Raw genomic sequence first — 17,281 nt, 5'->3', positions numbered from 1 at the left:
CTCACCCTTCTTTGTTCTTAAGCCCTTCAATTGCTTGTAGATGGTTATCACAGACCCTTTAATAGTACATGAGCCAAGATATACATACTGTAAATAAAATGTAATGGCAAGTACCATAAGAAGAAAACCATTACCTGGTATGATTTAGTGGAAAGATTGGTTTCTACTTAATATATAAACCTTTAGTGAGCTTAAAATTTTTAGTTCTTATATTTTTAAAGGCTTAATGATTAATTAGATCTAATAAACCAACATGAGGTTGTTTTAAATGAATGTATATATATTTATAGTGCTATGGTTTTCTCTGGTCAATCATGACCAATATTTGAAGACATCTCTCTCAAATCCTGTCCTGTTGCTGGCTAATGTGGTGCTTGTTGCATATACAATGTGTAGCTGATGGAAAGAAGTGAACAGCAGTACAATTGGATTTCATAACGGTTTATTTTCAGTTAAACTGCGGTAGGTCTTGTTAATATAGGAAATGTTCTGCTAGGACCAGGTGCATTTTAATAAAATTATTTCTTTAAATAGATCTAATTTTGTTCAGTTACACTAGACATTCAGTCACTTTGCCTGGATAAATTATGCAAATCATAGTGTTTTCTTCTTATATTTTTTCCCAGGTAAAAAACGAGGTTAAAATGGAGTTAAGCTTAGGACAACGTATCGATAATTTAGGGTAAACACTAATTATAGAGATGTAATTATTCTAACAACAATATTTTAAACCTGGAGTTAAGAAATAAATTTAAAATAACTTCAAATATGTTAAGGGATGGAAATACAGAGTTAGAGCACTCTTAAACCTTAACTCTGCCCTCTCATGGCAATAACCGTATGATTAAGGCATTTCAGTGTTTGTGGTCCCGTATTAAATTAAACTGCTTTCACATTAGATTTTTTTCATTTATTTACCCTGATGGTATCCCTGCAGGGAAGAGATAAAGTTAACTCATAAGTTATTTAACAAATTTACTTGTATATTCTTAGAAAATTCATTCTCTACTGAAAGAATAAGTTCTGTAATTTTGGGGAAGACATGCTGTATTTTTCAGCCATAAAAAAGAAGCTGAACCCTTATTTTAAGTGCAACACTCATCTGCACCTTAACTGTGGGGCTACAACAGGCAACTCCATTTTTATGTTAAATCAGGACAATTTACTAAGACAAACCTAGAAATCAAGTTAAAGTTAAAATTAACCCAGGTGTCATTTGCTGGTGGATGGATGGGGAGGTAAGAGGCTAGGAATATGGTAGGCAGAACAGATCGTGGGCGTGGGCAGTGCGCGGACCCCCCCTGGCCCCTCTGCCTAGGAGTTGCAGGGACATGCGGGTGGGAGCCCCCCACCCCGAGGTAAGCACCACCCTGCACTCCGATCTCCATCCCCTAACCCTGAGCCCCCTCCCGCACACCCAATTGGACACTTTAGAAATCACAGAAAGTTACAGAATCCATGACTTCCATGACAAACATACAGCCTTAATTATAATATTGCAAAATTTGGCAGGGAGAATCAAGAACAGGTGTAGTACCTGAAATGACTTGTAACTTATTTTTTGAAAATTATTAGATTTCAAATTGACAATGTTCTTTTTGTCTTATTGATATTCCTTCTGTAGGGTTTTAAACCAACCTATAGAATTTCCTATATCCTTGCTATAATTTTTTTTAGATTGGTTTAAAAATTCTGTAGAAAATTTATAATTTTCTGTTCTGTTTTCATAAGGATGACACATAAAAGGGCTGTGTAGAGGAGAAATGCAACAAAGCTATGTGCTCTCCTGCCACCACATCACTTGCCATTAGCCACTCTGTGTTAGCAGTACATTTTTTACTCCTGGAGGAATTCTGCTCCAAAAAATTAAAAGTTCTGCAAAATTCTGCAAATTTTATTTATCAAAATAACACTATATAATCACACCAGTTTCAATTATTTTGGTAATTTATTTCAAAATACCTGTCAGCAAGTATGTCTGTAACAATACATACACACACACAAATTCCCCCATGAGTAGAGAGTTAAAGAAACCCCTACAACAACCCAGTTTCTGCTTCTTTGACCCCTCCTCTCTAGAGCCCAGCTGGGGGGGAGGGGGGCAGACACTCACACCCCTTTCCCTGAGAGACCCCCCCTTCCCCCGCCCAGAGCCCAGCAGCGGGCCCCTCCCCAAGCCCAGACCCTCACACCACCCCCCATGAGTCCAGCAGCCGGGTCCCCCCCAGCCCAGATAATGACAGACCCTACCCTCCTAGAGTCCAGGGATTCAGAGGGAGAAACAGCTTGATGCTGGGAACCAGGCTTGCACAGTTTCCTACATGCTGCCACCTTCATCCTTCAGGGCATGCTAGGAACAGCAACTGCTGGAAACCCTCCAGTTCCCTCCCCCTTCCACCATCCTTGTCTTCTATTTGTGAGCTGGCCTCTGTCAGGTCCAGTGGCAGGCAACATCTCTGCAGCCCATTTCTGTGGTGGGGGAAAAGGAAATTCTGTGCAGACAATATTAATTTCTGCAAAATTCTGCATTGCACAGTAGCACAGAATTCCCCCAGGAGTAATTTTTGGAGATGATAGAGAAACAGAAGGAATGGCCCCAGGGGAATGTTCAGAATAGAACTGGAGTGCTGATGTTCTACATCACATCTGCCCATGAAACCATGTCTTAATGTATGCAACAAATTGCAGAATAAATTAATGATGCCAGTTAAAGGATTAAATTAATGTGGCCCCTTTTCGCCCAGTTGGATAGCCAGTTTTTGGGGTCTTGACAGGTTGTTTCCATTAGGAGGCGACAGAGTCAGGATTTCTGTGGTGCAATCCTGTTTATTTACAAAGAATATATAAAAAGTCCTGTTACCATTCACACAGTAGGAATCAAACAATAGAAGAAAGTTTCCTTTCTCAGTATTCCAAAGCCGCCTCATCTGGCACTCTTCCCAAAAAGCTCTTTCTCTTAGCTTACTATCAGTGTCATACTGCAAGTGCTTCTCTGGCTGTCCTTGGCTTCCTGCTGTTTTCTTGATTGTTTCTGTGGTGTTTCTGGCTGCATCTGCTCATACACACACTCAACTCCACCAAAACAATACCCAGCCCTCTACATTTGCGTTTAACCCTCAGTAAAACAACTCTGCCCACATAGTACAGCTCTTGACCAGTCCTGCACATGGCCTGTGTTTTGGGCAGTGGTTTCTATTGTTTCCACTATTTGACTCCAAAAGGAGCTTCACTCCTTACATTTATCCTGAATGAAGGATGACTGTTACACCCATCAGCTTCACAAGGTTTGACCCTATACCCAGCATAACATTACTGTAGCATTTCCACACACACTTGGAGAGAACAGGGCAATGGCAGCATGGCATCGGAAATAACCAAGCTGCTAGTTTGGGAGTTAGAGATGCTGGGAGGATGATCAAGGCAGACAGGCTACTCATAAATATAGTAAGGCCTGCAAGATACGGCCTTGTTTTGCCCATGCATCCCCAGGTTCCTCACACCGGCTAGAACATGCTCCTGCCCGTTACATATTTGCACCAGTTCTGCAATGCAAGAGGGAAAATATGCTGCAACAGTTGTGGAGTTTGGTAGATAAAAATGTTCATCATTAAGAATGCTATATGGGAGAAGCTGATATACCCAGAGGAAGCACAGCAAGAAACTTACTTCACAGTTTATAACAATGGACACAACTGTAATTCCTTGTCCAAAAAACTGTAGCTATTACTATGTGATTTTGTGTTAAGTTTAAAAAGATCTATATTTCAAAACAAGCAGAAGCCATGAATAACAATAAATCTGAGACATAGCATGAGTAACAAAAAATGTTCACAATTTTTTTATTTTTATTAAAAAATTGTCACTGACCAGGCAATTCTAAGGTGCAGCAAACTACTGTTGTTACAGCATCAGTACAAGCTATGAAAAGCAACAGTGGTGTACTATAGACTATATTGTTATAGAAAACTTCATGCACACTGAACAACATCTGCTACCTGTAGTTTTTTAAAAACTTGTTTTGATGAGTCAGAAAATGCCCTATTATTCTCTGAATATTCCTGTAGTAATTGTTTATCAGGTTGGCAACCCTGTAGCAGAGTGTTTGCTCATAAAAGGAATATAATCTCAGTTGTTCTCGCAGGAGAATCTGGTGGAATTGTCTCGTATTCTATAGTTATTTCACAGATGGATTGATCCTTCAGAAAATCAATTGAAGGAGTCCATACAGTATACAATTCTGCTAACAGATCTCTAGAAACATCTACTGGCTTATCTAGTGGGATAATATATCTTGTAGCACTTTGACAATATATAATACAAATAACAGTAAGTTTGTTAGTTTGTTTGTGGTTTAGAGCAGAAATGCTCCAATAACTGAAACTGAATTGAGTTACTCTGATAATTTTTAACATTACATTATTTGTTTTCTGTAAATAATTCAGAGAAAGAGTTCTAATTAATTGTTTGTAATTCACCATAACACATTTCCTTTCTTTCACTAGAATATACTTTTAAATATTAAATTCATGCTTTTAATTCCTAATTTGGAAATATACAGGTTGTTATGTAGAAGTGAAGTATTAATGTAGAAAATGTTTATCAGAAGGAAAACATTATGCAGATGAGTAGAGAAAGCTATGTGCTGTACAGCATATTTCTAAGGGATATTTTAAACTTCGCTCCCAGGAAAAATTATGAAAAATGCTCTAGGAGGAGTTTAGTTCCAATTGCATTATTTCAAGTCTGTGCATGTGTCTATTTAACCTAGTTCCTCCATCTCTGCTATTAACTTCTGTACTTTGTCTTACTTATTTTTACAGCCCTGATAGCCATTGGACGATACAGCATGACAATAGAGACAGTGGATGTTGGATGGTGTAAAGAAATTACAGATCAGGGAGCCACCCAAATTGCACAAAGCAGCAAGTCTCTCAGATATTTAGGGCTGATGAGATGCGATAAGGTAAGCAGCTTCTGTGAAAAGCGGATGTAGGCTTCTGAGTATATGTATGGAATGTGTGAGACAGACTTTTTTATTTTTTCCTATAAAAATATTTTTCTTCTTCGAGTGATTGCACATATCCATTCCACTGTAGGTGTGTGCACCTTATGCACAGTTGTTGGAGAACTTTTTCCCTCAGCGGTACCCATTGGAGTGACTTAAGCACACTCTGCCACTAGGCACCACTGTGTGCCGGCGTAAGAGGGAAGAGCCACCTCCAATCCCCCTTAGTTCCTGCTTACCACCAGTGATGGTTGTTGGAGCGCTTCCAGTCTGGCTAGCACAAGTTTATTTCCCTCACTCTTTGTATATAGTCTGTTTCTTGTTTAGTACGTAGTTAGATATAATGTATAGTTAGTGTTAGGTTTTAGTTGTTAGGTCACTTTTGGACCAGATTTGATTTTTGAGACTGGGACTGGAGCCATGCCTCTCTCTCTGGGGTTCAAGTCTTGCCAGTCATGTGCCAGACCAGTGACCCACACCTCATCTGCCTGAAATATCTTGGGGAGTTCCACATCAGTGACAAGTGTCACATTTGCAGAAGATTTAAGCCTCACTCAAAAAAAGGCAGAGCAGCGAGACTTAAGTGTCTCCTTATGGAGGCGGCACACCTCCTCCATCAGAGCCCTTGGGCCCAGAGTATACTCCAAGTGCGGCACCATCAGTGCAGAGTTCCCCTACTGAGATGTCTTCAACACCATGCTCTGTGTGTCTGGTACCAAAGAAGAGAGACAGATCTGCCAAGGACATGGTACCTTGTCCAAGAAGACCTTTGGTACCAAGGCCAGCTAAAAGCAAGATCTCTGGGAGACAGGAAGTGGAGCACTCCTTTGCTGCAAAGACTCTGTCGACTCTGGGACCTATGCCAGGTCCACCAAAGCCACCCCCTGAAATTTCTATTCAGCAGACCCAAGACCCAATCCCAGTACAGATGATGCCGGGAGCATACACTGCTGCCAGAGAATTACTTAACCACTCAGTACCGGTGTCCCTGGCAATGCAGAAAGTGTTCCAGCTCGTACCAATAACTGTAGTACCTATGCCAGCTCTACAAGAGCATATGGTACTGATCCCAATTCTGGTATCTGGGAGGCCGGTACACTCCCAAGAGCAAGCTGCCATTAATGTCCCTGGTACCACCATCTCTAGGTTTGGCTTACCTGTCTCCTGTCCACATGGGTTCTGCTCCACCATTTTCGCAGGACTCACTCATCTTTGTCAGATACAGAACTGGGGCTTGTTTTGTCCCGTACTAGCTAGAAAGCTTACCCTCCATCAGAGACGTGTGGTCCATGGATATTCCAGCAGTTCCAACACTGGGCACATCACAAGGGACAATGGCATGTGCAATCATGGGGCCCACCATCAACATGTTAATGGTCATTCTGGACATCATGGGGTGTCCCTCTCCCTGTTAGGACCTCTCCTCACCTGTCTGAGTTGACTTCCTTGAGAGTTCACCGAGATCATTGGCATCACAGATAATGTACAGGCACCAAGCAACTGGAAGTTGTTCAGACAGCTCCTCCACCACAAGAGGCAGATCAGCCATTGCCTCAGCATCCTGGTGCAGCTTCTTCCTCATCACAAGATGAGGCTGTAGAGATTGTGAGCAATTCTTCACCACCAGAGGATAACAAAGCTCACCAAGAACTGCTTAAAGGGGTGGCCTTGTTTTAGACATTCAAGTGGCAGAGGTCTGCGAGAAATCCCACAAGATAATGGACATTTTAGCTTTTGCAGGACCCTCCAGAGTGGTGCTTCTGATTAACTAAGCAATTTTGGAACCAGTTAAAATCTTTGACAGACCCCTTCTTCCCACCTGCATATGGCAAAATGGGCAGAGAGAAGATACTGTGTCCCTTCTAAGGCTTCAAACACCTCTACTCTCACCTACCCACAGACCCTTCAGTGATGGCAGCAACTAATGAGTGGGAGAGGCAGGCGTTGGTGCCAAGCATTGGTGCCAGTGAATAAGGAATCAAAGAGGCTGGCCTGTTTGGCCGTAAACTTTATTCAACAGGAGGTCTACAGCTAAGAATCGCTAACCAGCAAGCTCCACTAAGTCACTATAACTTCACCTTGTGGAAAAACATAATGAAGTTTAAAGACAGGCTACCGTCTTTATCCTGACTTTCATAATTCCTTCCCTGGAACAGGGCGACTGGGGTGCTGCTCTCAACTTTCAAGGACACTTACTTCCATATAGAGATCTGTCCAGAGCACCCCAAGTTCCTCAGGTTCATAGCAAATGGAACACATTACCAAGTCAAAGTACTTTCATTCGGCCTATCAGCATCCCCTCACATTTTCAGAAAGTGCATGGTGCCAGTAGCAGTGTATCTGCGAAGATAGGGAATCCATGTGTTCCCCTATCTGGATGACTGGTTGGTGAGGAGCCGGTGACACTGTCAAGTGCTGTCCAGCAGGGCCATCACTGAATCCACCTTCAGTGCCCTGTGTCTGTTACTCAGTCAAGACAAATCAATTGTAAAACCTGTACAAAGAGTTTTTTGGAGCACTACTGAAGGCTATGCAAACCAGAGCATTTCTGCCTCAGTCAAGGTTCCAAACACTCCTAGACCTGGTTCTGAAAGCACATTCTATTACTACAGTGCACATTTGCCTCAGACTTCTGGGGAACATGGGCACATGTACCTACGTGGTGTGACACGCGAGATTATGCCTCAGTCGGCTTCAAGGATGTCTAACATCAGTGTATACCCCCTGTCGTCATCGTCTAAACAGAGTGATTCATGTTCCAAGGGTAATTTTGTCCTCTCTGGACTGGTGGACGGATCCTTGGAATGTTTGTGTGGGTATCCCTTTCTTTCTCCGCAGCCAGAGCTCATTTTGGTCACAGATGCCTCATCCCTAGGTTGGGGGCGTACATCAGAACTCTACAAACTCAAGGGCTGTGGTTCTTGCAGGATCTGACTCATAAACATCAGATAGCTACGTGCTATCTATTAAGAAGGAACTCAGGGAGGATGTGGGCAGCTCCGCCCTCTTGTACCAGCATGCAGTGATGTGTGGTGGTAGAGGGCATTCAAGCCACCCCAATGGGTACAGCTGAGGGGAAAAGTTCTCCGACATCTGAGCACAAGGCCTTCACACACCTATAATGGAATGGATATGTACAACACAACTCCACAACAGCTATGGAAAGGTAGGTAACCTTTTTTGCCTTTCATTGTTATGGTGGTAACTCTTGTAGTGTGTTGTATTTGCAGGTTTAAAACAGGAATTAGCCACAAAGAGAAAGAGAGCATGATATCTTTTTGCTGACCTAGATTTCTGACATGCATCCTTACGCTACTGGCCCTGAGGCGCTAACACAAGTTTTGTGTACAAGCTATCCTTTTCTGATTTGATATATGATTGATGTCTCATATCATTAATATAACAGTCTGTCTTAAAAAAAAAGTAGAAGAATTGTAAAAATGCTGTAGTGTTACTTTCAAAGGAAATTATTTTCTGTAGCTCCATTCTCTGGATCACATTTGTATAAACATATGAATCAAGAATGTGGATGTAGAGATAAGGTTATGAGAATTTGAATTCATGACCTTTTGGAGTAAAACACTTAGTCGCATGCAGTATTTTAAAATTGTCAGCACTTACTGCTTTTTCCATTAAAAATAATTGTAAAGATGAATTTTGTAAATAGAATGTTCAGCTATAATTTTACAATTATTCAAAAGTTGGTAAATCTAAGATATGAACATTCTACCCAAATTTGGGTTTAGGCAGGTTAACTTCATGGCATGTGGAGTGGGAGACTTTGGGGAAAGAAGGGTTTGGGGATTATATTGTGCTAGAGCTAATGAATTTTCACATCAGGAAGTCCAGACTCAAAATGTCAGAGTTTTGTGGGACAGGCTGGGAAAATAGGCACACTGATCAGAGGGAGAGAGGGTAAACAAAAAAGCTACAGCATTCATATCTGAATTCTCTTTAGTCTCAATTGAAATGTATATTGCTTTATATAAATAATGTATTTATCTAAATGTATTTTCAAGGATTAGTTGAATGTTTAAACTGTATCAAAATGCAAACTTTCTTAATCTGAGACTTTTTCTGTTTTAGCTTCATTTACAACCTCTTGGGTTCAGTCAGAAATAAGAACAATGAAACCTATTTATCCAAAAAAAAACAACTCTTCCTTTTCCTTCCTCCTTTTTCCTCCTTTTCACTGTCCATTCTACAAAAAGAAGAGATGGAAAGCATAATTAAAACATACATCGATTGGATACAGAGCTGTGTGAGCTGCTCAATTCTATAAAAGTACTCAAAATCAGACCTGGTCTCACTTCAATCACACTCTGCTCAGAAACACATTTAAGCTTGTGTCTAAGGAAAGCACATGGTCAAGTGTTTTCTTGAATAATTACATTTTCCTGAAACTGGGCCCCTGCTTTCAGAGTCTTCAGGTCTAGAGATGAGTGAATAATGGGGTTTGTTGAGGTTTTTTTGTTTGTTTGTTTTGAGGATGAACCGAAAAATCAGGCTGGGGGGAAGTATCTGGTTCGATTTGAACTGAAAACAGCATTTTCCTAATTTTTTCATTGAATCAAAAAAACCCCAAAACTTGTGTTTCAAATCAGTGTAAACATTTTGAGTTGACTCAAACTAATTTTTCTGAAGTTTTTGTTTTGATTCAGCCATTTCAGGTGCTTTTCCTGTTTTGTTTCTCTTGTTGTTTTTAATTGGCCAAATTTGAAATTTAATCGCTGTTTCAAATCAATTTTTAAAAGAAACTAAATGTTTCAACTCTTCAAAAAAAATTCCCAACCAAAACTATTTGTCAGATTCAACCTGAATTTGGTGAATATTTTTGGGACCTGAAAAATGCATTTTTCAGCACACACACAAAAAATTGTTGAAAACAATTCACCCACCTCTGCTCATTTCACACTCACAAAAGTTTGGTGAACATGGGCAGAGGTTGTTTGCACATCTGTTAAAATAATGAACCTCCCTCCAACAGCCATCCTCCCTTCCTTCCCTTCACATAATCCTTTTCACTCCATTCTCAAAGAAGTCTCAGTTAAGAGGAGAAGGTCCCAGAGTCCATAGGGACTGACTCTGTGGGTGCTCCAGGACTGGAGCACCCATGGGGAAAATTAAAACATACTCAAAATTAAAACAGCTCTGCACCCACCGGCAGCCAAGCTCCCCTCAACCTCCTCACCACCTCTTCCTCCTCCCTGCCCCCCGAGCACGCTGCATCCCCGCTCCTCTGCCTACCTCCCAGCGTTTCCCGCCCAGCCGCCGCCAACCAGCTGTTTGGCAGCGTTAGCACGCTCTGGGAGTGGGGGAGGAGCAGGAACGTGGCGTGCTCAGCGGAGGAGGTGGGGAAGAGGCAGGGCCAGGGCAGGGATTTGGGGAAGGAGTTGGAATATTGGCGGGGCAGGGGGGGAATTGGGATGGGGACTTTGGGGAAGGGGTTGGAATGGGAGTGGGGAAGTGGTGAATGAGGGTGGGGAAGTGGCGGGGCCTCATGGAACAGGTGGAGTGGGGGTGGGGCTGGGGGCAGAGGGGGGATCGAGCACCCACGGGAAAGAGGGGAAGTTGGAGCCTATGCTAGAGTCCATGGGACCAGAGATTAAATGACTATGAGTCCTTGGAGGTTTGAGACCTCTGATCTCAAATCTCCTAGTGAACATACAGGGATTATTTCTCTTTCAGTCCCCTGTGAACCAAAGTTCAGCTTGTGAATCACATTGTGAAACAAGCAGAGCCCTAATTGGGTACAAGTTTTAGAACCACATTTTTATCATAAAACAATCTGTGCACGACAACTATGCTATGAATTTGTTGTGATGTGGAGAGCAGTGAGGAAAAGTATTTCAACCAGCAATGAATAAAAAATTCCAGCTCAACTGTAAAGTTTTAAATAGCATCACACAGCCTCAGCTTTTATAGTTTTCCAGATTGAGGGGAGGATAAGCATGTTAGAAGAATTGCTCTGGTTTTTGAAGCTGACTCTACTTAATCTCCTAAACTTTAGTGTTTTGTTAGAGCCAATAGAAGAAAACAGTGTGTGAGTTGCCTTTGATGAATTGGGCTAAGATTATGTACTTAGAAATTGTTCAAAGCGTTACTTGACCTTGGGAATTAGAGCTGACCCTGAACCACCTGATCAATTTTACATATATTTATTCTGTGGATTAGTTAAAACTGCTTGTACAATCAACAGGGATCTAATAAGAGCAATAGGTTTATCCAGTCTTCAGCGGCTATAGACAATCAATTGCCTTGATGCTGAAAACAAGTTTTACCACATCAAACAGCAGCTAAACCACATATACTGCATAATCTGTATTCCTGTAATTGGTGGCTTATGTTTTCCTAGTTTCTTTCAAAAAGATTGTGCAACATTTGGGAAGGCAACTGAACTGCAAGGAATAAAAATCTCTGAGAAAGTTGCAGGACAGATGGAAAAACAGTGTTCGGGATTAATAAAAAAAAATGTATTGGGTAATCAAAGCTTTCTGAGAAATGAATTAATTCTGTAGAGCAAACATTGTGGTGCTAGGAGTACCACGGGGGGACCCTTTTACTTCCTTGTGGAGCCTTGGTGGGAAGAAAAGTAGCAGCCTGAGAAGGAGTGAACTAAGTAAGGAATCTTAGAAGCACCATACCTGAATTTCACGTGTTGAAAGGCAATGTGAAATTGGCAGATATAAGATGACAAGCCCTTTCCCACAGCAATTGAATAGAGATGTTACAGAACAAAATAATTTCTTTTACTTTTTTTTCCAGCTTTGTGCAGAACTAATTTTTTCCAATGACTGCTCATTTAGATTGAAAATGCCAGCATCCGGGTATCTGGGGCATCATTAAAGCAAATTCTTGGAGCGTGGAGAAAGATTTATTTGCATGTCTTTCTGATTGGAATCCATGTCTTTATATTGTATGAGTTTTCAGTCTGGGGGAGGTGAGAAGATTTGCCCCTTCTGACTAGCCTTCCCCCCCCAAAATCAAAATCAGTACTAGGTAGGTACTGTGTGTTATGCTTTTCTAAGAATTTCCATGCATTCAAGAGAGACGTTCTTAAACACAAAGTTGCATAAGGAACATATATAAATAGATTTTAAATGGTTACCACTAAAATACCCTATGACTAAATCTCCTTGGAATTTCTTTGATATGCAATTGACATAAATTAGAATTACACAGGCGTCAAGCGTCCTCCCAGAAAAGATCAGAGAAGCTGCAGGGCTGGGTAAAGGCGTGCTGTGTTTGATTCCATTGATTATCTAACTGCCTTTGGGCAATGGGTCTCAGCCAGAGTGTTATTGATCCACACCATGAAAATAATCAAATTAATTCATTTCTCATCAAACTGCCAGTGCCATGACCTTCTTTTTCTTTTCCCCCTGTGCGCCTGCCTCCTAACATTCACAGCTCAGGAGCAAAATATTCACTGCTTTAAAATAAATGTCATTGTTTTCACGATGCTCATGAGAAATGTCAATCTTAACATTATATCCTTGTAATGAGGAAGATTATTTAGATTGGGGTTTTTGTATTGTAGCATTTTAAACCCAATCTTCTAAACATCAGAGTTCATTATTTAGTCAAATCAATAAAAGAATAAGGCCCAAGGCCACTAAGATAATGCTGAAATCCCTTTAAAACTACCAGTAGTAGTTGTGCTGTACAGCTCTTGGTTTTTGCTGAGACAAAAGAAAGTGTTTAATGTAATGTAAAAATATTCAGCAGACATACATTTCTCTAGAAAAATAATTACATTAAAGGAACTACTGTTCCCCTTAACAATCTGATACATATAACTCTAGATATATTAGTAGATATTGGAAATAGGAATTTCTTCAGGTTTTTAGTTGTAGTGGTGAGGAAGGGGAGTGGGGCATTTCTGATAAACTTGGCTTTTATTGCCAATGGGTAAAGATTTTTAAAAGCACCTACGTGACTTACGTACCAAAATTTTCAAAAGTGACATATGCAGTTAGACACCTAAATAACCCATTGACTTTCAATGAGAGATAAGCTCCTAATGGCCAGATTTTTAAAGATATAAGTTGGTCACCTAAATACTTTAAGTGTCTAAGTAGCTACTGAAAATGTAATTTAGGCTCCTAAGTCATTCCCCACATCTCTTTTAATTGTTTAACAGGGTAAGAGTTCAGACACTAATAAACTAAAGACAGAAATAAGATGGAATTCTCCCAGGTGTAAAGGAGTCCACACAAGGCCAACTTCAGCTTCCCATAGCCCTTCTGTGGGCAGAGTGGCCACATGAGGGCAGAGGGATCTGCACCTCCTGCATACCATTAAGAAGAGCTCTGTGCCAGCCCCAGATAGACCAGCAGAGAGGGAACAGGGAGGCCAACAGGTAGATTTTAGGGGCAACATTTATGAGCTTCCAATGATTCAAACCCCCCACATAGGAGGCAGAATTGAACTGTGGTCACAATTCCAGACCAGAGGCAGAAATAGTGCTCATGGATGGGCTGCATTGCAGCCCCCTGGCATACCTATGGTATCTAGTGGTGAATTCCATTCCCTCCAGGTCTGTGGAGTTCCCTACAAGAACACTGCATACAACATGTTGTTTTTGTGTCACCTCGCCCTGGGTCTTCCCAGAAAAAGGTTTCTTTTATTTATCATTACATGTTTGTGTATCTTTTACTTACATCTTTCAACACGTTACTTTTGTTCTGTCAGCAGTAACATATTAAGCAGATTAGCAATTCTATATAAAATAATTGGGAAAACTACAATTATGCCAGCAAGGACTTAGACTAAGTGTTACCTCATCTACTCATTCACTATACAAAATTATTAAAATATAAATTATTAAAAATATAGCTATCAAAACTCTTCATCTTACCATTAACAATTCTTCATTGTATATTTCAATATTATAAGTCAGTGCATGTTATTTTGTGCTACCCTCAATCTATTAGAAAGGAGTGGAGGGAATACGATGATTCCTTAATGTCAGCATTTCTTATCTTCTTTAAACAAGGGTTTTTCATTCAAAGTCCAGTTTTGTTTGTGAATCATTACAAAGAAACTTCATTAGAAATTTTCCTGTGAATGCATTCTGAGGGTTTCTCAATTTTAGGTCCTTAATATTTAGTTGTTTTTAATGCTACGCCAACAGCTCTATGCTTTTTTGTCATTTCAGTCACATGATCCCAAATATATTTTCTGGGAAATTATAACAGATACGGTTTTCAAACACCAACACTCACTGTTTAGGATTTGAGCTGGACATTTTAATCTTTAGTTTGGATATCCTTATTTGAAATTTCCAGCAGCATGTCAGGGTGACTGCAAAGACCCAAGTCTTCAGCTTTCTAGTTTACTTTTTGTAAACACGATTATTTAAACTTGTACCCCTAAATTGTCATCTAGACTGATACAGGAGGTTCCCTACAAAGTAGTTATTCCAGTTCATTTTAAAAAAATCCAACATGATTCAAACTGAGGGAAATCTGACAAACTGGGTCACATTAAATTAACTCATTTATTGCTGGAACTCATGTTTTAATGATTTTATTTGGTTTCTATAGTGTCCTTTATAACATCCCAATCAGTTTTTGGCTTATGGCAATCTGAACCCTTATCTTTCCTAAAAAAAACTCTTGCATGATGCCTAGGAAATATTGAATGAAAACTTCATTAATTTTCCTGACTGACGGTTTGGTTAGTTGGACTATCTGTCATAATAATCTTCAGTTAGAGGTTGTGAGTTTCCTATCACAGATTCTCATAACTCTGGATTCTTTGTGCAATCTTATGGTGTTATTTGAAATGGCTATCAGAAATACTAGTGTTAAAATGCAGCAAACATTTCTTGAAAACATACATAAAATGGCATTGAAAAACCCAGCCCCCAGGAATAGTGACAGAACTCAGCACCTCCAGTCTGACGCTGAAGTGAAATTAATTTGACAGAGTTGGCTGTGAAGGAGTACACCAGTTTCTTTCATTAAATTCACCATAGTCTTGGCTCTTTCCAAGCTTTTTGTTTTTAAGCAATTTAAGTTGATCTTCAACAGGAATATTTCTGAAACCATATAACTTATCCCAGAGGCTTTCTTAGATCATCTGCAAAATATATTTTCCATCAATACTTTTATTGAGATTTTAGGTACATATAAAGTGCCAATCAATACAACTGACAAAAGACCAACTCTTTTATGAAACTACAAGAGAAAAAAAAGATCAAACTGATCCCTAAAATTGAAAAAGTCTGTTAAGAGTGTTTTTTCAATATGGTTAGGTGATGTCACATTTCAACTGCAAATCCTTAGTGTGATGAGGATGCACTACCTGTGTTTTTTTCATGAAGAATGTGATTTGTAAAGAAACACCAACTTATGAACAAGGTTGATGCCTCAGTGTATAAAGAATTTCCTGCTTTTGTATATATTAATAAGCATGGTCTGTGCAACATTTTTCAACCTTTTGTGCAAGGTCTGCTGCTACTTACACAGATTGCTTGAAAATGAACTGAGTGGAAGGGCAATAGGATCTCAGGTGCTGGATCTTTATCCGGGCCAAACCATTATTAGTCAACAATGCAACTACAAGAATATAGGGCCGTGTCTTGATTTAATATAATTAGCATAGCCATTGGCCTTACCATTTTAAAAAGCTAATAGAAGCTAACTTGAAATAGAGCAAAATGCCTGACAAATTACTTCCACTTTAAAAAAAATCATTTTGAGAATTAAATTATGGTTTGATCTTGAGAACTGCAAAATCTGTTTTTCTCCCATTTAAAAAAAAGTCTGTAGCACTTATTCTCCCCCTAAATCACTGTAATTTGTTCAAATGACATTGCTGCATATTTAAGAAGATTCTCTGTATTTTTGAAGTAACGTGAAATGTAGGAGCTTCCATTGATATATCTGTTTATGAATAATGAGAAAGAAAAGGTGGGTGAGGTATATGAATAATGAAGATATCGGATGCATAAGACCACTGAACCCTATTAGAATGAAATTACAGCAATCCTCCCTCCCCGATAAAGACCCCACTGTCTTTTAAAGTATTCATTTTGCCCTTTGATTTTCAATATGAGCATTTTAAAAAACAGAACAATAAATGATTCTTTTTTTAGCTAACTGGAATAGCTTACCCATTAAGTGCATGACTGAAAGTGTCTGCTAAAATGCAAGGGAAGAGAATTCAAGTTAACTGTATGCTATTGTATCTTTAGTTTAACTATTTCATTTCCAAAATGTGTGCAAGTTGTAGGCAGCAAAGTTTGACAATGGGATACATTGAGGACTCAGTCCTTTAAAGACTTACTACAGGGCATACACAAGTCAATAGGTCTACTCATATACCAAAGGCCTGATCCAGTTCTTAGTATAGTCATCGGAAGGATTATTCATGTCAATGTGATCGAATCTAAAGCCCATTGGTAAGTATTTGCAGGGTCAGGCCATTGTTGAGGGGAAAAGCAATGTGAACTAACCAATATTATGTATGGAACACAAAAAGTGAGGGAATACTTTCTAGAAGTATTGTCTGAGTAACTTTTTAATGATGTCTGTTAACTGTGAAGTTTTTTAACTGATTTTTGCACTTACTTTTAAATGTCTCCCAGTTTATTAAACATTACAGTAATATGCTCACGGAATGGAGGAGATAGCTTTGATAATCCATAGTTTTCCACAAAGCAAAACAGCCATCACTATCTTATCAGTATGAACATTTTAAGAAGTTGAAAGAAGGTCCATTGTTTATAAATAAATACCATCGTTTCACTGGGCAGTCATCACTTATGAAATATTTTTCTAAATAAGGACAAAACAGCCTACGGAGTTTGCGGGGTTTATTCATTTGAAATAATTGTGAATAATTTTGTATAATATTTTTGAGATTTGTACTCTCAAGTGCTGTACAATCTGTGTCTAGAAGCAATTAGTTACTTTGTTTGAAACATACAAAAACAAACAACCAAAAACACTTTGGAAAGGCTTCTCTTACAAAATAACAAAAGTAAAAGGCTCCTAATGATCCTAGAGACTTGAGAATGAAACATCTTTGTCATTTATGGGAACGTAATACTTGATATTGCAGGAGATGTAGGAGATAATGGTTAGCATGGCCATCTTTGGGACGTGGGCTCTTCAAGAACTATGTACGCTACAGAAACCTGAAATTGATTATTTTGTTAATTTGCAATAACCTTTGTCCTCTCCAAGAGACCACAGTGATTGTTTGAGGCAATAGCATTCAAATGTAAGAGCAACTTCTCAACAAAGCCTTTGTCCCTGCCGGGTT

The 17,281-nt window shown here is 39.6% G+C and overlaps 1 protein-coding gene across 2 annotated transcripts in view; it reads left to right on the top strand.

Annotated features, from left to right (window-relative positions):
- The window catches only part of FBXL17 (F-box and leucine rich repeat protein 17), a 475,047-nt gene that overhangs the window by 448,107 nt on the left and 9,659 nt on the right, over window positions 1-17,281 (top strand). The window contains exon 8 of one of the 2 annotated variants that reach the window (XM_007059572.4): window positions 4,821-4,963. In XM_007059572.4, coding sequence (XP_007059634.2) covers window positions 4,821-4,963 — 143 coding nt within the window. Of the gene's footprint in view, window positions 1-4,820; window positions 4,964-17,281 lie in introns of those variants that run through there. The other variant, XM_037903338.2, reaches the window with a different exon arrangement.

The sequence above is a fragment of the Chelonia mydas genome, chromosome 5 (assembly GCF_015237465.2).
Source record: "Chelonia mydas isolate rCheMyd1 chromosome 5, rCheMyd1.pri.v2, whole genome shotgun sequence".
NCBI lineage: Eukaryota > Metazoa > Chordata > Testudines > Cheloniidae > Chelonia > Chelonia mydas.
The sequence above is the reverse complement of the archived record's forward strand: the minus strand, read 5'-3'. Positions and strand labels throughout refer to the sequence as shown.